This window comes from Anopheles cruzii, chromosome X (assembly GCF_943734635.1).
Source record: "Anopheles cruzii chromosome X, idAnoCruzAS_RS32_06, whole genome shotgun sequence".
NCBI lineage: Eukaryota > Metazoa > Arthropoda > Insecta > Diptera > Culicidae > Anopheles > Anopheles cruzii.
Genome location: NC_069143.1, coordinates 7774657 through 7788308, shown reverse-complemented (window position 1 = coordinate 7788308; position 13652 = coordinate 7774657). Strand labels below are relative to the sequence as shown.

General features: G+C 54.4%; 3 protein-coding genes across 7 annotated transcripts; 2 read left to right on the top strand and 1 right to left on the bottom strand.

Annotated features, from left to right (window-relative positions):
* The first annotated feature begins 2829 nt into the window (after positions 1-2829).
* On the top strand, positions 2830-5555 carry LOC128278815 (uncharacterized). The gene is made up of 5 exons (XM_053017545.1): positions 2830-2844; positions 3199-3535; positions 3617-4021; positions 5157-5222; positions 5476-5555. Exons 1-5 carry the CDS (start codon positions 2830-2832, stop codon positions 5526-5528), a joined length of 876 nt encoding a protein of 291 aa, XP_052873505.1. The 3' UTR covers positions 5529-5555.
* A 1005-nt stretch (positions 5556-6560) lies between these two features.
* On the bottom strand, positions 6561-8634 carry LOC128272944 (uncharacterized). The gene is made up of 4 exons (XM_053010836.1): positions 8553-8634; positions 7766-8001; positions 6789-7023; positions 6561-6701 (listed from the first exon to the last, which is right to left on the bottom strand). Exons 1-4 carry the CDS (start codon positions 8598-8600, stop codon positions 6561-6563), a joined length of 660 nt encoding a protein of 219 aa, XP_052866796.1. The 5' UTR covers positions 8601-8634.
* Positions 8635-11938: 3304 nt separating this feature from the next.
* LOC128272954 (peptidoglycan recognition protein-like) lies at positions 11939-13276 on the top strand. Of its 5 annotated transcripts, none has more exons than XM_053010871.1 (3): positions 11939-12133; positions 12216-12492; positions 12566-13276. In XM_053010871.1, the coding sequence occupies exons 1-3, from the start codon at positions 12067-12069 to the stop codon at positions 12867-12869; spliced, it is 648 nt and encodes a 215-aa protein (XP_052866831.1). In that variant the 5' UTR covers positions 11939-12066; the 3' UTR covers positions 12870-13276. The 5 variants fall into 5 exon arrangements, with proteins under 5 accessions (XP_052866831.1, XP_052866823.1, XP_052866815.1 ...); XM_053010863.1 differs by having other exon boundaries at positions 12213-12492; XM_053010855.1 differs by having other exon boundaries at positions 12210-12492.
* The last annotated feature ends 376 nt before the right edge of the window (positions 13277-13652 follow it).

Genomic DNA, 13652 nt, shown 5'->3' with positions numbered 1-13652 from the left:
AGTTGGGTTGGGTTGGGTGACGTTGACGTTGCGGATTTCGGGTCGGCTCACGTCGTCGGAAGCGCCTGACGGACATGCCGTCAGCGTCGAGGACACGCCTGTGCAAAACCAGGCGGATCTTAGGCGCAGGCTGGCTCTTCCTCCAATTAGAGACACAACACACCCCTAGGGCAACTCTCGCCATCCGCACGCATCCGCCGAACCCGGAAGAGATTTCGAAAAATCTACATTTTTTCCCGAAACGACCGTACCCGACCGGGACGACAGGGACGACAACGACAACGTAAGTGGGGCAGATCCACCCGGCGTAGCTTACCCAGGCCGCCCAAATTTGAATCCCAATGCGCGCCGTCTGAATGCGGCTTATGCAGCCAAAATCTTCCGTCCTGAGGGCGCGTGTGAGCCCGCGGAAATCGAATTAATATTCCAAAAAATCGAAAGTGTTACGATTATCGCCTGTGACTCTCGCAGTCGCCGAACAAAGCCCGAACGCCAAAGAAAAAGCAGAAGCAGACAAATCCTCCAAGCGGTTTTGGAGGAGCCATTTGGAGGCCTCGTTTCTCGGGGATCAACGTTATTCAACCCCGGAGCTCCCTTGGAGAGATGTTCGAGAAATGTCGCGCCGTCGGAGCGCGAGAGGGTGGTCAGTAAAACACAACACACACACACACACACACACACGGAGAAGCGATACCAGAAACGCCCGAGAGACGAGAAACAAAAGCGGAAGAAAGCATACCGATAACCGATCATCATAATGGCGGCCGGCAAACAAACGGCCCCGGCTACCCTGGAGGGAGAGAAAAGTGAAAAGACTCTGACAACACACACTTGGCGATCCTTGGCGGGATGAGCGGGTGGATGGGGTGTGGCTGCTGCTGCTGCTGCTGCTTCTGATGATGGTTATGGTGATGGAAAAAAATGCTAATTTGTTAAACAACGAAAACACGTGGCAGTTGAAGGCGGCTTTCGGCTGTTAAAAGTATCACTGCGCGAAGCGAAAATGTCACCGAAGCAAATTGATGGCCGATGATGGCGAGCGAGGGCGAGGAAAGTGGGGTGAAAGCTGTGGCCGAGCCGTGCCGAAGATCAGCGGCGGCGGGTCATCGGTATTCGATCATCTAGTATGCGAAATACCTGATTATCGCCAAATACCTTTTGCCGTTGCGGGATCCGCTCCGACGACGGGACCTCCGCCTCCGCCGTGCACTACGACCCTATGTTGGGGGTGGGCGGGTGGTAATTGCCCTCGGGTATGACCTGCGCCGATGATGAGCCGATGTAGTGCACGTGTCACACGCCGATAAGCCTAGCACAACGGCACACACCCTTGTACCGACGAAAGGAACCGGAATGCCAGCGGGGGGGGGGGGAGGGAGTACGGCTTTCTTTTCCACCACCACGCTCCCGAAATCAACGAATTTCTTTTTTTCTACACGCACACGCACACACACACACGCACACGACGATCGAGATTATTTTAGCTGTTTTTTCTGTTGTTTCGTTTGTTTTGTTGTTTGGTCGACGGGGGGTTTGGTTTTTCTCTTTGTTCTTTAATGTTACCTCGTGTTGCTTGTCGTCGTTTTGTTACTGTTGCTTGTTTCTTTTTTTCTGTCTTTCCTTCTTTCTTTCCCTCTTGTATTTCTTTCTTCACTGTTCTCTTTCATTCGTTCGTTCTTTCTGCTGTTACTGTTGTTATTGTTTTTGCTGCTCTTCTTACTGTTGCGTCTCCTTCCTCTACCCAAATTTGAATTTCATCTGGATGGATGTGTCGTCGTTGTCGGACGCTGTGCATCACCTCCCGATAACCTGGTCTGGGTGTGTGCGGAAGGTATGCGGATCGGACCGGATCGCCCTTCGTAAGGTTTATTTATTTTGCTTCTGCCGCTCGCCGGCGACCTGGTCGTCTCCGGCGGTACACCGGCGGTAGTATCGATCCCCAGCCCAGCCCAGCCCAGCCCCCAGTCAGCGGGAAGAACCTCGCTCACTCTCGCTTACGCGAGCTCTTCACTTTCACTCGCTGCTACAGCCTCTTTCAGTCGCCTGATAATCCTCACCGCGCTCGCGCTCTCTCTCTCCCACTCTCTTTCTTTCTCTCTCTTTCTCTCACTCTCTTTCTCGCGCCGACGTCTTGATCCCCGAAAAGGTCAGCATGCGGCTGCAGAGATCTGCAGAGCCCCCGAGGTTGTCGATGACTCCTCGGACCCGAGGGAACCTACCCGAGGATGGTGTGTGGGGTGTGGTTCGAATAGTCTTGTAACCGCATGATAGTCTACCACTAGAGCACCGCCCGGCCCTCCGCAAACCCCCTTCGTGGGCCCCACGAGCTCGTGAGTCCCACCACTTCGGCCGGCGGCCGGGGAGGCCGGAGAATAGCCTTTCGGCTTTACGCGCGCGCGGATGATGACGATGACGACGACGACGACAAACCCCCAAAAAGAAACCCGGCCCACGACGACGACGACGACAGCGACGACGGTGGGGGAAGATGACTATATTTAAGCCGAGTCCGCGCAATGTCTCATCACCATAGACAATCGAGCAGCACCAGCTAAGCCACCGCCAGCCGCCGCAACTGCTGAACGCCAGCAACAATACCGGAAACCTCAACAAACGACGAGCGCCCTTGTGTGCTTCACGAGCTCAGCGCATCCTCGGAAAACCTTCGGAGTGTTGCCAAAGTGTACGCGTGTGTGTGTGTGGCTGTGTTCGTGCAACGTGTGGTGTCCTCCGAACCATATCCCCACCACGACTGGGTTCTTGCCAAGTGAAAGTTCTCTGTCTTGTACTAACGGTAAACTCGGCCCAGAGTCCAGTCCTGTAACGACGATGAAAGTTCTAGTGGTAAGTGGCACTGGTATCGTTCGTGGTTGTGTGTGCGTACGTGGCTGTGCAATATGTGTGCCCGCCTCAGGACACCCTCCCAAGGGAGAGGCGTGGGTCTCGGTGACTTTCTAGTGAATCCCGGTGACTCGGTGGACTCCAAGAACCCGGCTTCAGCTCAGCTACAATCAACCATCCAACCACAGGATACGTCGGCCTGGGGTCGACGCTGGGGGCCGGCGATGGGTTTTGGTCTGGGGGGGAGGGTTGTGAAGAGAGTCGGTCGACCAACACAACACAGAAGAAGTAATGATTTGTCCTTGATTCTGTCTTTCCTACTATCAATCGCCGACCATCGTTGCCGACCTGTGGCAGCTTTTGGCTTGTGTGGCGCTAGTGGCAGCCCGGCCCGAGCCGCCAGTTGGCGGGTACAGCCACAACCAGGGCGGACACTACCATCACGGGGGTGGCCACGGAGGCCACGGTGGCTACAGCTACCAGCAGCCGGCTGCGGCGCCCGTTCCGCTCCTGCACTCCGGTTCGGTCGGCCAGTTCTCTGGCTCGGCCGCGGCCGCAGCCAGCGCCAGTGCCTCGTACGACACCCAATCTCTTGGTGGAGGCGGCGGCGGCGGCCTATCGAGCTTCTCCGGTGCCGTCGCTGATGCCGGTGCGCAGTCCTTCGGTGGCGCAGTCCAAGCGGAGTCATTCGGTGGTATGTAGTTCGGGCTGTCCGCTGTCTAGCCACAACTTGTGCTCATAATGCCTAATGTGGTACCGATCTGGCCTCCCGTAGCTCCCCAGCAGCAGATCGTACAGAAGCACATCTACGTGCACGTGCCGCCGCCGGAGCAGCAGCAGACGTTCCACCAGACGATCAGCGCGCCGGCCCTCCGCCAGAAGCACTACAAGATCATCTTCATCAAGACCCCCTCGGTTGAGTCGCATGCCGCCCAGCTCGCTCTCCAGCAGTCGCAGACCGAGGAGAAGACCATCGTGTACGTGCTGGTGAAAAAGCCGGAACCACTCGCCGACATCACGCTGCCCGCCGCTGCCGTGTCGAAGCCGAGCAAGCCGGAGGTGTACTTCATCAAGTACAAGACCAACTCGGAGGCGGTCGGTGGTGGTGCTGCCACCGGTGCTTCCGCTGCCGGCCTTGGCTTACTATCGTCCAGCGGTTCTGCGTCCGCCAGTCACTCGCGTAAGTGCCCCGCATGCTCTCTTATCACTATCCTAGGACCATGTTCGTAGCTTTTGCCGATTTGTTTAGAATACGTCATCCGGTGAATATGCGAAGAATGCAACATCTGGCCTGTGGAATGAGTGATGAGAAAGAGACGGAGAGACGGGTCTCACGATCAAACCTCTTACCGTTCGATGGTCCCCAAGACGGTCCCCCGCCTAACCATGTTCTAATCGGCTCCGGGCGGGCGGGCGGGTGGTCGGGCGGGGTCTTAATGGTTTCAATGACCGGCACACGTAACGGTTCCACCGAGCTGATCCTTTGGGGGGTCCCAAACTCCTCGGAACCGGTTTGGGCCCGCCCAGCAGCGGCCCAGCAATGGCAGCGTCAACTTTCGACAACAGATCCCTGGGCCCCTGGAAAAAAGGTCGAAAAAACGGCCTGAACCAAACCCCCGGGGAACGGGTTCGCTGCTGCTGCTGCTGCTGCACAGAAACACGCTCGGGGTGCTCAGAACTTCGGTCGACCTTCACCGGACGTCAGCCGGTTTCGAATTATATTCATGCGTTTTGATGTCCCAATCCCGATCGACCGATGAGACCGAAAGTTGCTTCGGTTGCTCTTCGGTTTTTCGTCCGACAAACTTTCACTCACAGCCAAAAATCGAACCGGGTTCGGAATAGTTCGGAGCGATTCAGAGAAAACCAGTGTACGCGGCCGAGAGAGAGAGAGAGAGAGTGATACGGGCGATATGAACGATCCTATTCGATCCGGTGCGCTCATCATCTTCTCTGTCTTCTCCGCCGTCCCATTGTTACCCGGCATTCCGGGTTGGTTACTGATCTCCGGACCGGAGTGTGTGCTCGTGCGATCCGGGTCCGGGCCGGGTTGTTTTGTTTTTCGAGTACGATCTGCCGCTGGAGCACATTTTAACTTTCGCTTCGCACAGACCCGATGCCGTACGATCGCTGGTGTCGCACCTGCTTTGTTTACTTTGCGATCCCGCTGACGCTGACTGACTGGAATGGCGGGAACCGGTATCCGGTGATCGATCAATCGAACACCGGGCCGCCTGATCGATGCAAACAGAAACGAACAGTGACAGACAGTGACACTGTGCAGCAGCCTCTTGCTGGACTTCATCGCCATTTCTAATCCGTACTCTGTTTCCGGGGCCAGATTCGGGTGCCAGAGCTTTGGTACTTCTCCAGTTGGGAATGTGAGTAAGTCACCACCACGCCATCGTAGTGTGCGTTGCCCCAATGGATCACTCTTTACACTTTCCTTCTCGACAAACTCAGGCCCGACCGGGCACCGTTCATTCGGAGCCCAGTGTTTGACTATCTGGCTCCTACGACTCCTTAGCTATTTGTTTCACACGAAAGATGTACCGCTCATCACCGGCGGGGTTTGTTTCTCTGTTCCTCAAACATTTTCTATTTTTAATTCTTCACTTTCTTTCCCCTCTGTAGACTCGCCTGCACAAACATACGGCGCTCCTGGTGGTCATGGAGGCTACCACTAAGGCGAGTATTACTGCATTCGACCGGGGCGCACATAACAGTGACGCAGCGCTTACCCCCTACTCTGCCCGGTCCATCCCCTCGCCAATCACCGGGCGTAACGACCCGCCACCTACCGTCCGTAGGCAGTTAGCTCAATTCCGTGCACTAGCAGAATGCTGTCCGCCCGTATCCGCGCGGAACACGCAGTGCATCGAACTTCAGAACTTAATGTTAGTATACAGTAAAAATGTAGGAAGAGAAAATATAAGAAGAAAAACCCATGAAATGAGGCGAGCAGGAGTCAGAGAAAGCAGAAAAGAAGACGGAACAGGAGGAATCACTAAAATAAGTAGAAAACGTAACGGTGACAAATCATAGGCTAAAGCAAGGAAACAACGCAACAACACATAACTGTTAGACGTGCGTCAACGCGCACGAGTTGGGGCACCATCGGTTATTTATCGCCCTCGTAGTGTACCCTTTTATCATTGCTACCCTGTTCTTTCGGGATTTTTATTTTATTTTTTTCGCAAAGCCATCATCCGCCAAGGTATAGGGGGACAGGTACTTCCAGCAATGTGGAGGATCAGCTGCTTTGCCAACTCCACCTCAGAACGCGCCGGAGATCTAGACCGATCTTGATGGACTCTGACGGCGCTATCATCGCTCTTCCACCCTTCCACCGATTGCCAATCTTACGTACGGGGCTCACTGCCCACACATTGCTCTGTACTCTACTTTTTGTTTCTTTCTATGTTTATTTGTAAGGAGGATAAGACCACAATAAACTTCCGGCACTTCTGCTGCTGAGAGATAAAGGGAGAGATATACACAAACAAGAGTCCATCCAACAAGCGTTTTCCTTGCACCGGATCTGAAGGTTCCCCCGGCATCCCAACCATCCGAAACCAACACGTCGAGTGTCGTCACCAGCGCAGCAGGTGCAGGAAAGGGTGCTTAAAGTCCGTGGCTGAATGGCTCAGGCGTCAGTCTCTTCCGGGAGCTGGTAGAGCTGCAAGTACTTGCGGAAAAGGTACTCGCCCAGGATGTACCTAAAGCGGTACACCGTAGCTGTTGCTGGGGCTTTGGCTCGGTAGTGGCGGTGCACCGTACTCGGTGGAGGGCGTTGGGCCGCCACTCTCCGGATATGGTCCACCGCCGTTACTCCCCTGCTCGGCGGACGTAGATGCTCGCTGTGCACGCAGCAAAGAAAGAGGGAGGGAGGCGGAGTCGAAATGAGCCACTATGCGATTACTAGGCAGCTCCGCTTTCAGACGTACCTGCGTTTTGTAGCGAATGAAGTAGACTTCCGGCTTGGACGGAGGCGTTGGCGCGACCGTCGGCACGATGATCTCCTCCGGTTCATCCTGTTTCTTCACCAGCACGTACACGAGCGTTTTCTCCTCGTTCTGCTGGACCGGGGGCAGGACGGGTGGGGCCGAGGCGGGCGGCGATGGCGCTTTGATGAACACTATCTTGTAGTGCTTTTGCGGTGGCGGCACCACGATCGGCTTCCTGGGCGGACATCCCGTCCCGACAATGAAAGAAAGAAATGAGGAGAAAGAGAAAGAAGTAAGCAAGTTTTGGCGTAGTTCATTGACCGAGGAGAGTGGCGCAACAGTATCACTGCTATACCCACTGGTGGTGGTGAAGCTCCACCTCCCTCCGCCCTCGGTGCCTATTGTAATCAAACCGGTGCTCTGGTATAACTTCGTGACGTCCCACGTCTATCAACAGTTGCCTGCTCTCACCGACTTCGAAAGCCAAAATGCGATTAGCTTCGACTCGTGCCCTTTACTAACACGACACGATACAACTTCTTTGACTCCCATGCGAAGAAAGTTAGTTTTCGGAAACCAGTTCCACCCGAGAATGATTCATGAAGCCGAGCCGAGCTCCAGCAGCATTACGCAACGGGTGAAACTTCACAATCATTGGTAGCGGCTGAAGATCACCGATCCTTTCCGGCCCCAGCGACTCGGGCGTTCCCCAGTTGTCCATCCACAAAAAAAAAAACAGGAAACTCAACTCGCCGTCGTCGTAATCCTCTCGCACCGTTGGTCCCCAGGATGCTTCCCAAATGGGATGGATGTCCGACCATTTCGGCCTTACGACATCGCTCGCGAGAGTCGTGCGATGTTCCAGCACCAATAATCCGGTTTCAGTCCGAAAACAAAACAGCGCGGACAGGGTACGGAGCGAGTAACAAGGATTGGCAAAACTGAGCATTCTCACTGCAACATCCCGAATATCCTACCTAGTGGTCTGGTATTCCGGTTCCGGTGGTGGCACATGCACGTAAACGTGCTTGTGGATGATGGGTGCTTGCGTCGGTGGACCGTACTCAGACGTGGCCGATCCATAGCTATTGACGGTGATCGAGGGTGACGGTGGCGGCGGTCCGTAGCTGTAGCCGTTACCGATGGCGCCATTCACGGGACCGGAAGCACCGATCAGCGGAGGCTCCGGACTAGCCAGTCCACCAGTGACAACCTGTGGCGTAGTACGGAACGGAAGAACAGAATAGTCAAAGACGAAGGTCGAATAGGTGAAGAAGCCACCACGAGCAGGTCAGTTCCCTATAACAGGTCGGTCCATACTTGGACCAATTCTGCATCAAGTAGCAATATACACTTGCGCGCCTACCAGAGATTTATTTCGACCGGAAAATGGCTCCACGAGCTACACAGAAACAACACTTGTCTTGTATTGGTAACCATGAAAAACTGACCAGAAATTGGAATCTGGCTTGACAGGAATCAATCGCGAAATATATGGGGACGTGCAGGGACGTGCGACTTGGAAGTAACCGGCCGTAGAATAAGTTTCAAGCGTTAAAGCACGCCGATGATACCGCACCGCAAAACAGCTTGGTTGTGACTTGGTTTGATTGCTGTACGATTGCTCGCTCAAAAACCCCTTTCTCCGGTCGATCGTTGTCAATTGATTGGATGCATGCAGCCCTCGACCTCTCGGAACCTGGGGACCATGCTGATCCACTACGTTCGCCCCTTCTCGCAGGACGCAGGAGCCCGAAAACTCACCATCAACACTACACCCATCACCAGCGCTTTCTGAGTACACGTCATCATTGGAGTGGTCTGGGACTAGGAGGTCTCCTAGAAATCCCCTCGTTGCAGCGTTTGTACACTTAGACCTAACCGGGTACTGAAAGTTAACACTCCACGTCCCCCGTCAGCAGTTTTGGGGCTTTAAAGGGTCAAACCATACTCTGCTTAGGCTCTTTAACTGGAGCAACCGCACCGCACCGCACTCAGCTAGAACTCAGAACTCTAGCCTCAGGATCTCTTTCTCTCTCTTTCTGTCTCTCTTTCTCTTCCTTTTTCTCGCACACACACAAACACACAAAGGCGGCAGCCGAACGCCGAGATGTTTGGAGACGGAATGTTGGCACTGCACTAAACTGCACCGCATTGCGATGGACCCCTTTTTTATAGCCAAGCACCAACCCCCCCAAAATGGTGCAAACCCCCACGCGACACGGCACGGTTGATCCTGGCCCCGAGGGCCCCGCAATGCCACCGCAAACAATTGCTGCAAATCATTGTAGCACCCCGGTGCCCCGCCGCCATGCCTTGGCAGTGACTGGAGTATTTAAAATAACCAATTTGCATCACCCAGCCACCCACCCAACAACACCCGGCCGTAGATGCAAAGATGCACCTCGCCCCAAAGAGAGAACCGAGGCAACGACGGACGCGAAAAATCGTGTCTTCAAATTGCTTCCCACCACTCCCACTGTCGGAGTTGGCTGTCGGGAGGGGTGTGTGGTTTAAAAAACACAAAACCCATCCGCGGGGCGCTATGGTGCCTTCTTTGGTGCCAGGTGCATCTGCCCTTACCGAAGACGCAGGCAGATACCCTCAGGTTACCCTCTGTTGAGCGCCCAAAGTTCCCTGTCATTTTCTTTTTATCGCCAATACTATGATGAAGGGGTGTGTGTGTGTGTGTGCGGGAAAATAGGGGGTTGAGGGTGGCCCTCAGCACCACTTCATATCTGCATGAGGTTTAATGTTTTTTTTCTCCACTCCGATGCAAATTGTATGCACTCTACTCCACGCCGGTGATGAAGGCGCTGATGGTAAACCAAGCGATGCGCCGGTCTGGCCCATTATTGCGCCCGTGGCTGACGCAAAAACCGGCAGCACAAAAACAATGGACCTCTCCCGCGCCGGGGCCGATTGCTCCGGTCCTATGGCTTTCTAATGATTGTTTTGGCGGCGATCCATTTTACTGCAAATAGTGCCCACGGAGTAATGCACCTACCTGGGCGCTAGTGGAGGCTATTACGGCTACATTAACCACCACTTTGGCACGGACTGGTACTGAGTGCAGACCAGACTGAGCGACGGACGGACAGCACAGAACACCCGGTCGAGGTGAAGCAACCAAGAAGTCGACGCGACGCGGACTAAGAGCGTCCCATCATTTGCCACACCTGTCAAAGTTAGTGGACCGGCTCCGGTTCTTCGTTGTGGGCACTTTTCTCTCCCTCTCTCTCTCTTTCTTTCTCTCCCTGGAGGCTGGACTAGTCAGCCGCAGCAAACGGACAGACGTACACGTAGAACTGTATAGTGTACAGCGCATCGCATCACTCCAATTGCACAACAATCATACGAACCATAGGGAAGGCCAAGCGCCGGCCGCGATGCTTGCCTAAGTACTTGCCTAGCACATCGACAACCTGGACGTAACCGATCAAGCTAACCCGACGCTCCACTTCGGCTGTGGTTGCGTAAAAATGGATCCCGGCTCCCGGCCTGATACCCTCCTGTGAGTATCAGACCACCTTTCCCGGAGCACGCAGACCGCAGATACGTGGGACGCATTTCACAACAACCCAAATCAGATGAGATCGCTCTCTGCCGGCGGGGAGAGGGGATCCCTTTCGAAAGCGATCAGAACCGTAAACCGAGCAACCATCGGCATAAGCACTTTGCAACACGCGAGCTAACAAGCACCACGGTACGGTGCTTCTGGGAGCTGGGAACCCGAGGTGTCCCAAGGTTACCCACGCCTTGGGATCACACGCGAAACGATTTGATTGCCGACCGGGATTTATGCGTCCCATCTGCGTGCAGTGGAATCATCTCCACGCGCATCTTGGCTCTAGATTGGAGCTGGACTGATGAAGTGTTAGACCGAAAGGGGAACCGAACGTTACTCAACACGTTCGTGGTTCGTGCGTGATACCGAAGTGCGGTGGTCCCCACAGGTTGGCTAAGCAGAGCTAGGTCCTTTACTTTAGTCAAATGATTAAGAAAGACTGTGAATCCGGAGTATGCGACGCGCCTCTGGTGACCGGTGGCCGACGTGCCGTTGACAGATTGAGCTAAAATAACCGACAATTATGTTATTGTAGTCGCTTTTGTAGTCGGCTCATACACCTACCTTTTCAATGTTCAGTTCAGTTCAGCTCCCAGGCTACTAGCCCTGTATCGTAATTCGGAGGATTTCATTGCTTCGGATACTGTCTTACAAGTCTATCTGTTAGTTTTCCTTGAATTTCCACACACACACACACACACACACAAACATGCGTTCTGCTGTTCGTTCTGTGAAGAGGGAAGAAACGTGAGCCAAGCACATGCGCACTGTCCGTCCGGTCGTAGTGAAGTTCTCCGGGAAAGGAGTGGTTTCCCCAGGGCAAACCTACCAGCAACTGCGAGAGAGAAAGAGAGACTTAGTGCGTGTGTGTCACTGAAAATCGCAGAGTGTGAACTAAGAGCATCGAAACACATCTAAAATACGGAAAACCCAGAAGCGTCACCTTGCGTGCACAGAATGGCGTATGGCAAAACGAACTTGTTGACATAGTTTAATCCGACATTCAGCACTTCTCGACTGTTTTTCTACTAATACACCATTATACAGTAAATCACTGTTTATAGAATATTGAATGTTCTTCGACCATTGTCTGGAATATTTTCACCATTGCGAATCCATTGTAACGGGTCTGAAGATCAAATCATCTACGATCGGCGGTTCCCAAAATGAGAGGTGTCAGTTTTGTCGAACCATCAACTTGAGTTTGTGACACTACGGCTCTACCCGTTTGGATAGATAACGTAACCTAAAAGGTAATCGAGAATCAAATCCGGAAGAAGGATCTTGTGCACGCGTGGTTCGAACGAGAAAGAGAGAGTCAGAGAGGGAGTGAGAGAGACTAAAACTGATCCTGCATTGACAAACCGTGTTCGAAAACAAACAGAAACGAAGCACCCTGGGTCGATCGAGGGGATTCCGCCGGCCGGCGAGGTTTGCTTTATTCACGCACGTACACTGCGGCACCGACGAGCAGCGGCGGCTGGCAAAACCCATACCAAAACACCCATCTGATCGCCGGACAGAAAAAAATCCCTATCAACTTCGTGTGTTCTAGCGTCCAGCAGTTTGGTGCCGAGTACGATCGCATTCAGTCGCACATTGCGTCTGATAAGCCGAGCGAACCGAGCGAGCTCGACGATTGCGAAGATCGTCAAAAACCACCGGCAGGCAGTTCATCCGTCCGTCCGTGAAAGTATCGAACCGTTAGCGATGAACTACGGACAGCAACACCGACGACGGACATTGCGGCTCGCATTGATCGTATGCATCGTCGCGGGTAGGTATTTCGACCGCCACTGGCGGAAGCTTCCATCGGCAGTAGCACCACTATAGGAGGTTCTACTTTTTAGCAGCAGCAGCAGCAGCAGCAGCAGTGCATGGTGCAGAGGTGATGACTGAGCCGACAGAATCGTCCACCGCGTGTCCGCACATCGTCAAGCGGGCCGCGTGGGGAGCGGCTCGCTCGAAGAATGTCACCTATCAGCTGAAACCGGTCGCGAAGGTCATCGTGCATCACACGACCGGCGAGCGATGCCCGACCATCGCCGCCTGCAAGGAGCAGGTCCGTGGCTTTCAGACGGCTCATCAGATGCAGAATGGCTGGAGCGACATCGGCTACAAGTACAAGTCAAGACTGTGAGGGCTGTGCCGTCGAGATGCTCTCCACTAACACACACACACACACGCACTTGCTCTCGTTTTGTTACAGCTTCCTGATCGGGCCGGCAACCATCTACGAGGGGATCGGGTGGCACCGTGTAGGAGCCCACTTGCGGGGCCACAATCGCGACTCGATCGGTGTCGCGTTCATTGGCAACTTCGACCAAATCCGGCCGACGCCCCGCAGCCTGGAGCAGCTGGACCTACTGCTGCAGTGCGGCGTCGAGCTGGGCGAGCTGACCGACGACTACCAGCTGTACGGGGCGCTGCAACTCCAGAGCACCAACAGCCCGGGCCAACGGTTGTACGCCAAGTTGCAGGAGCACGACCATTGGACACCGTGGGGTAACTAATCTTCCCGTGCGTGACAGTGACTTCCATACTGAGCAGCACCTAACACTGCTTCCCGCGGCCACGGCCTACACAGAAGAAAATAGAAAAGAACACACACACACGCACACACCTTCCATGTGTTGAATTATATCACCACCCGCGGATCACTATCTCGTTCGGAGTAGCACAACCTCTCTCGACGGAGCTACTTACTTGTTTGGGGGGATCGTATACCGGAAACTCCTTCGAAGTAGGAACCCAGCAAAAGTCACCTACAGTTTAAACACCAGACAACGTTACTTTACATTCGACGACCGACGTTAACTACAAATCGGGGCCGAGCAGTCCGGGGCTTCGAGCGGTCTGCGACACACAACGCGACGCCACTTTCGAAAATCAATCCTGGCTGTCCTGGCTGCTCGAAACGTCACCGATCAGGGTAGGGACGCAAAGTACCGTACCCGCAGTCGAACGAGCCCCGAGCTCCACCACGCGCGTCTAACCGCCGCCCGTGCTGGTGCACAGGCACTGTGGTGGTGTGGTGGCGCCGGCTCAGGTGCAGGGTCCTGAGCACGGTTCGCACCAGGACCGATTATCGATCCACACGCTACGAAGCGCACCGTCACGGCTCACCAGGCACCCACCAGGACCATGGGGATGGGAGTGTACCGGGCTGGGGTTGACAGGCCCGGTCCCCGGGGTTTGTTGCAAGGATGTCTGAAAATAATAAAAACAAAACACCATGTAGCCTGCGCGAGCGACCCTAGTGTGTGTGTGTGTGTGCGAGAGAGGGACAGCTGGCT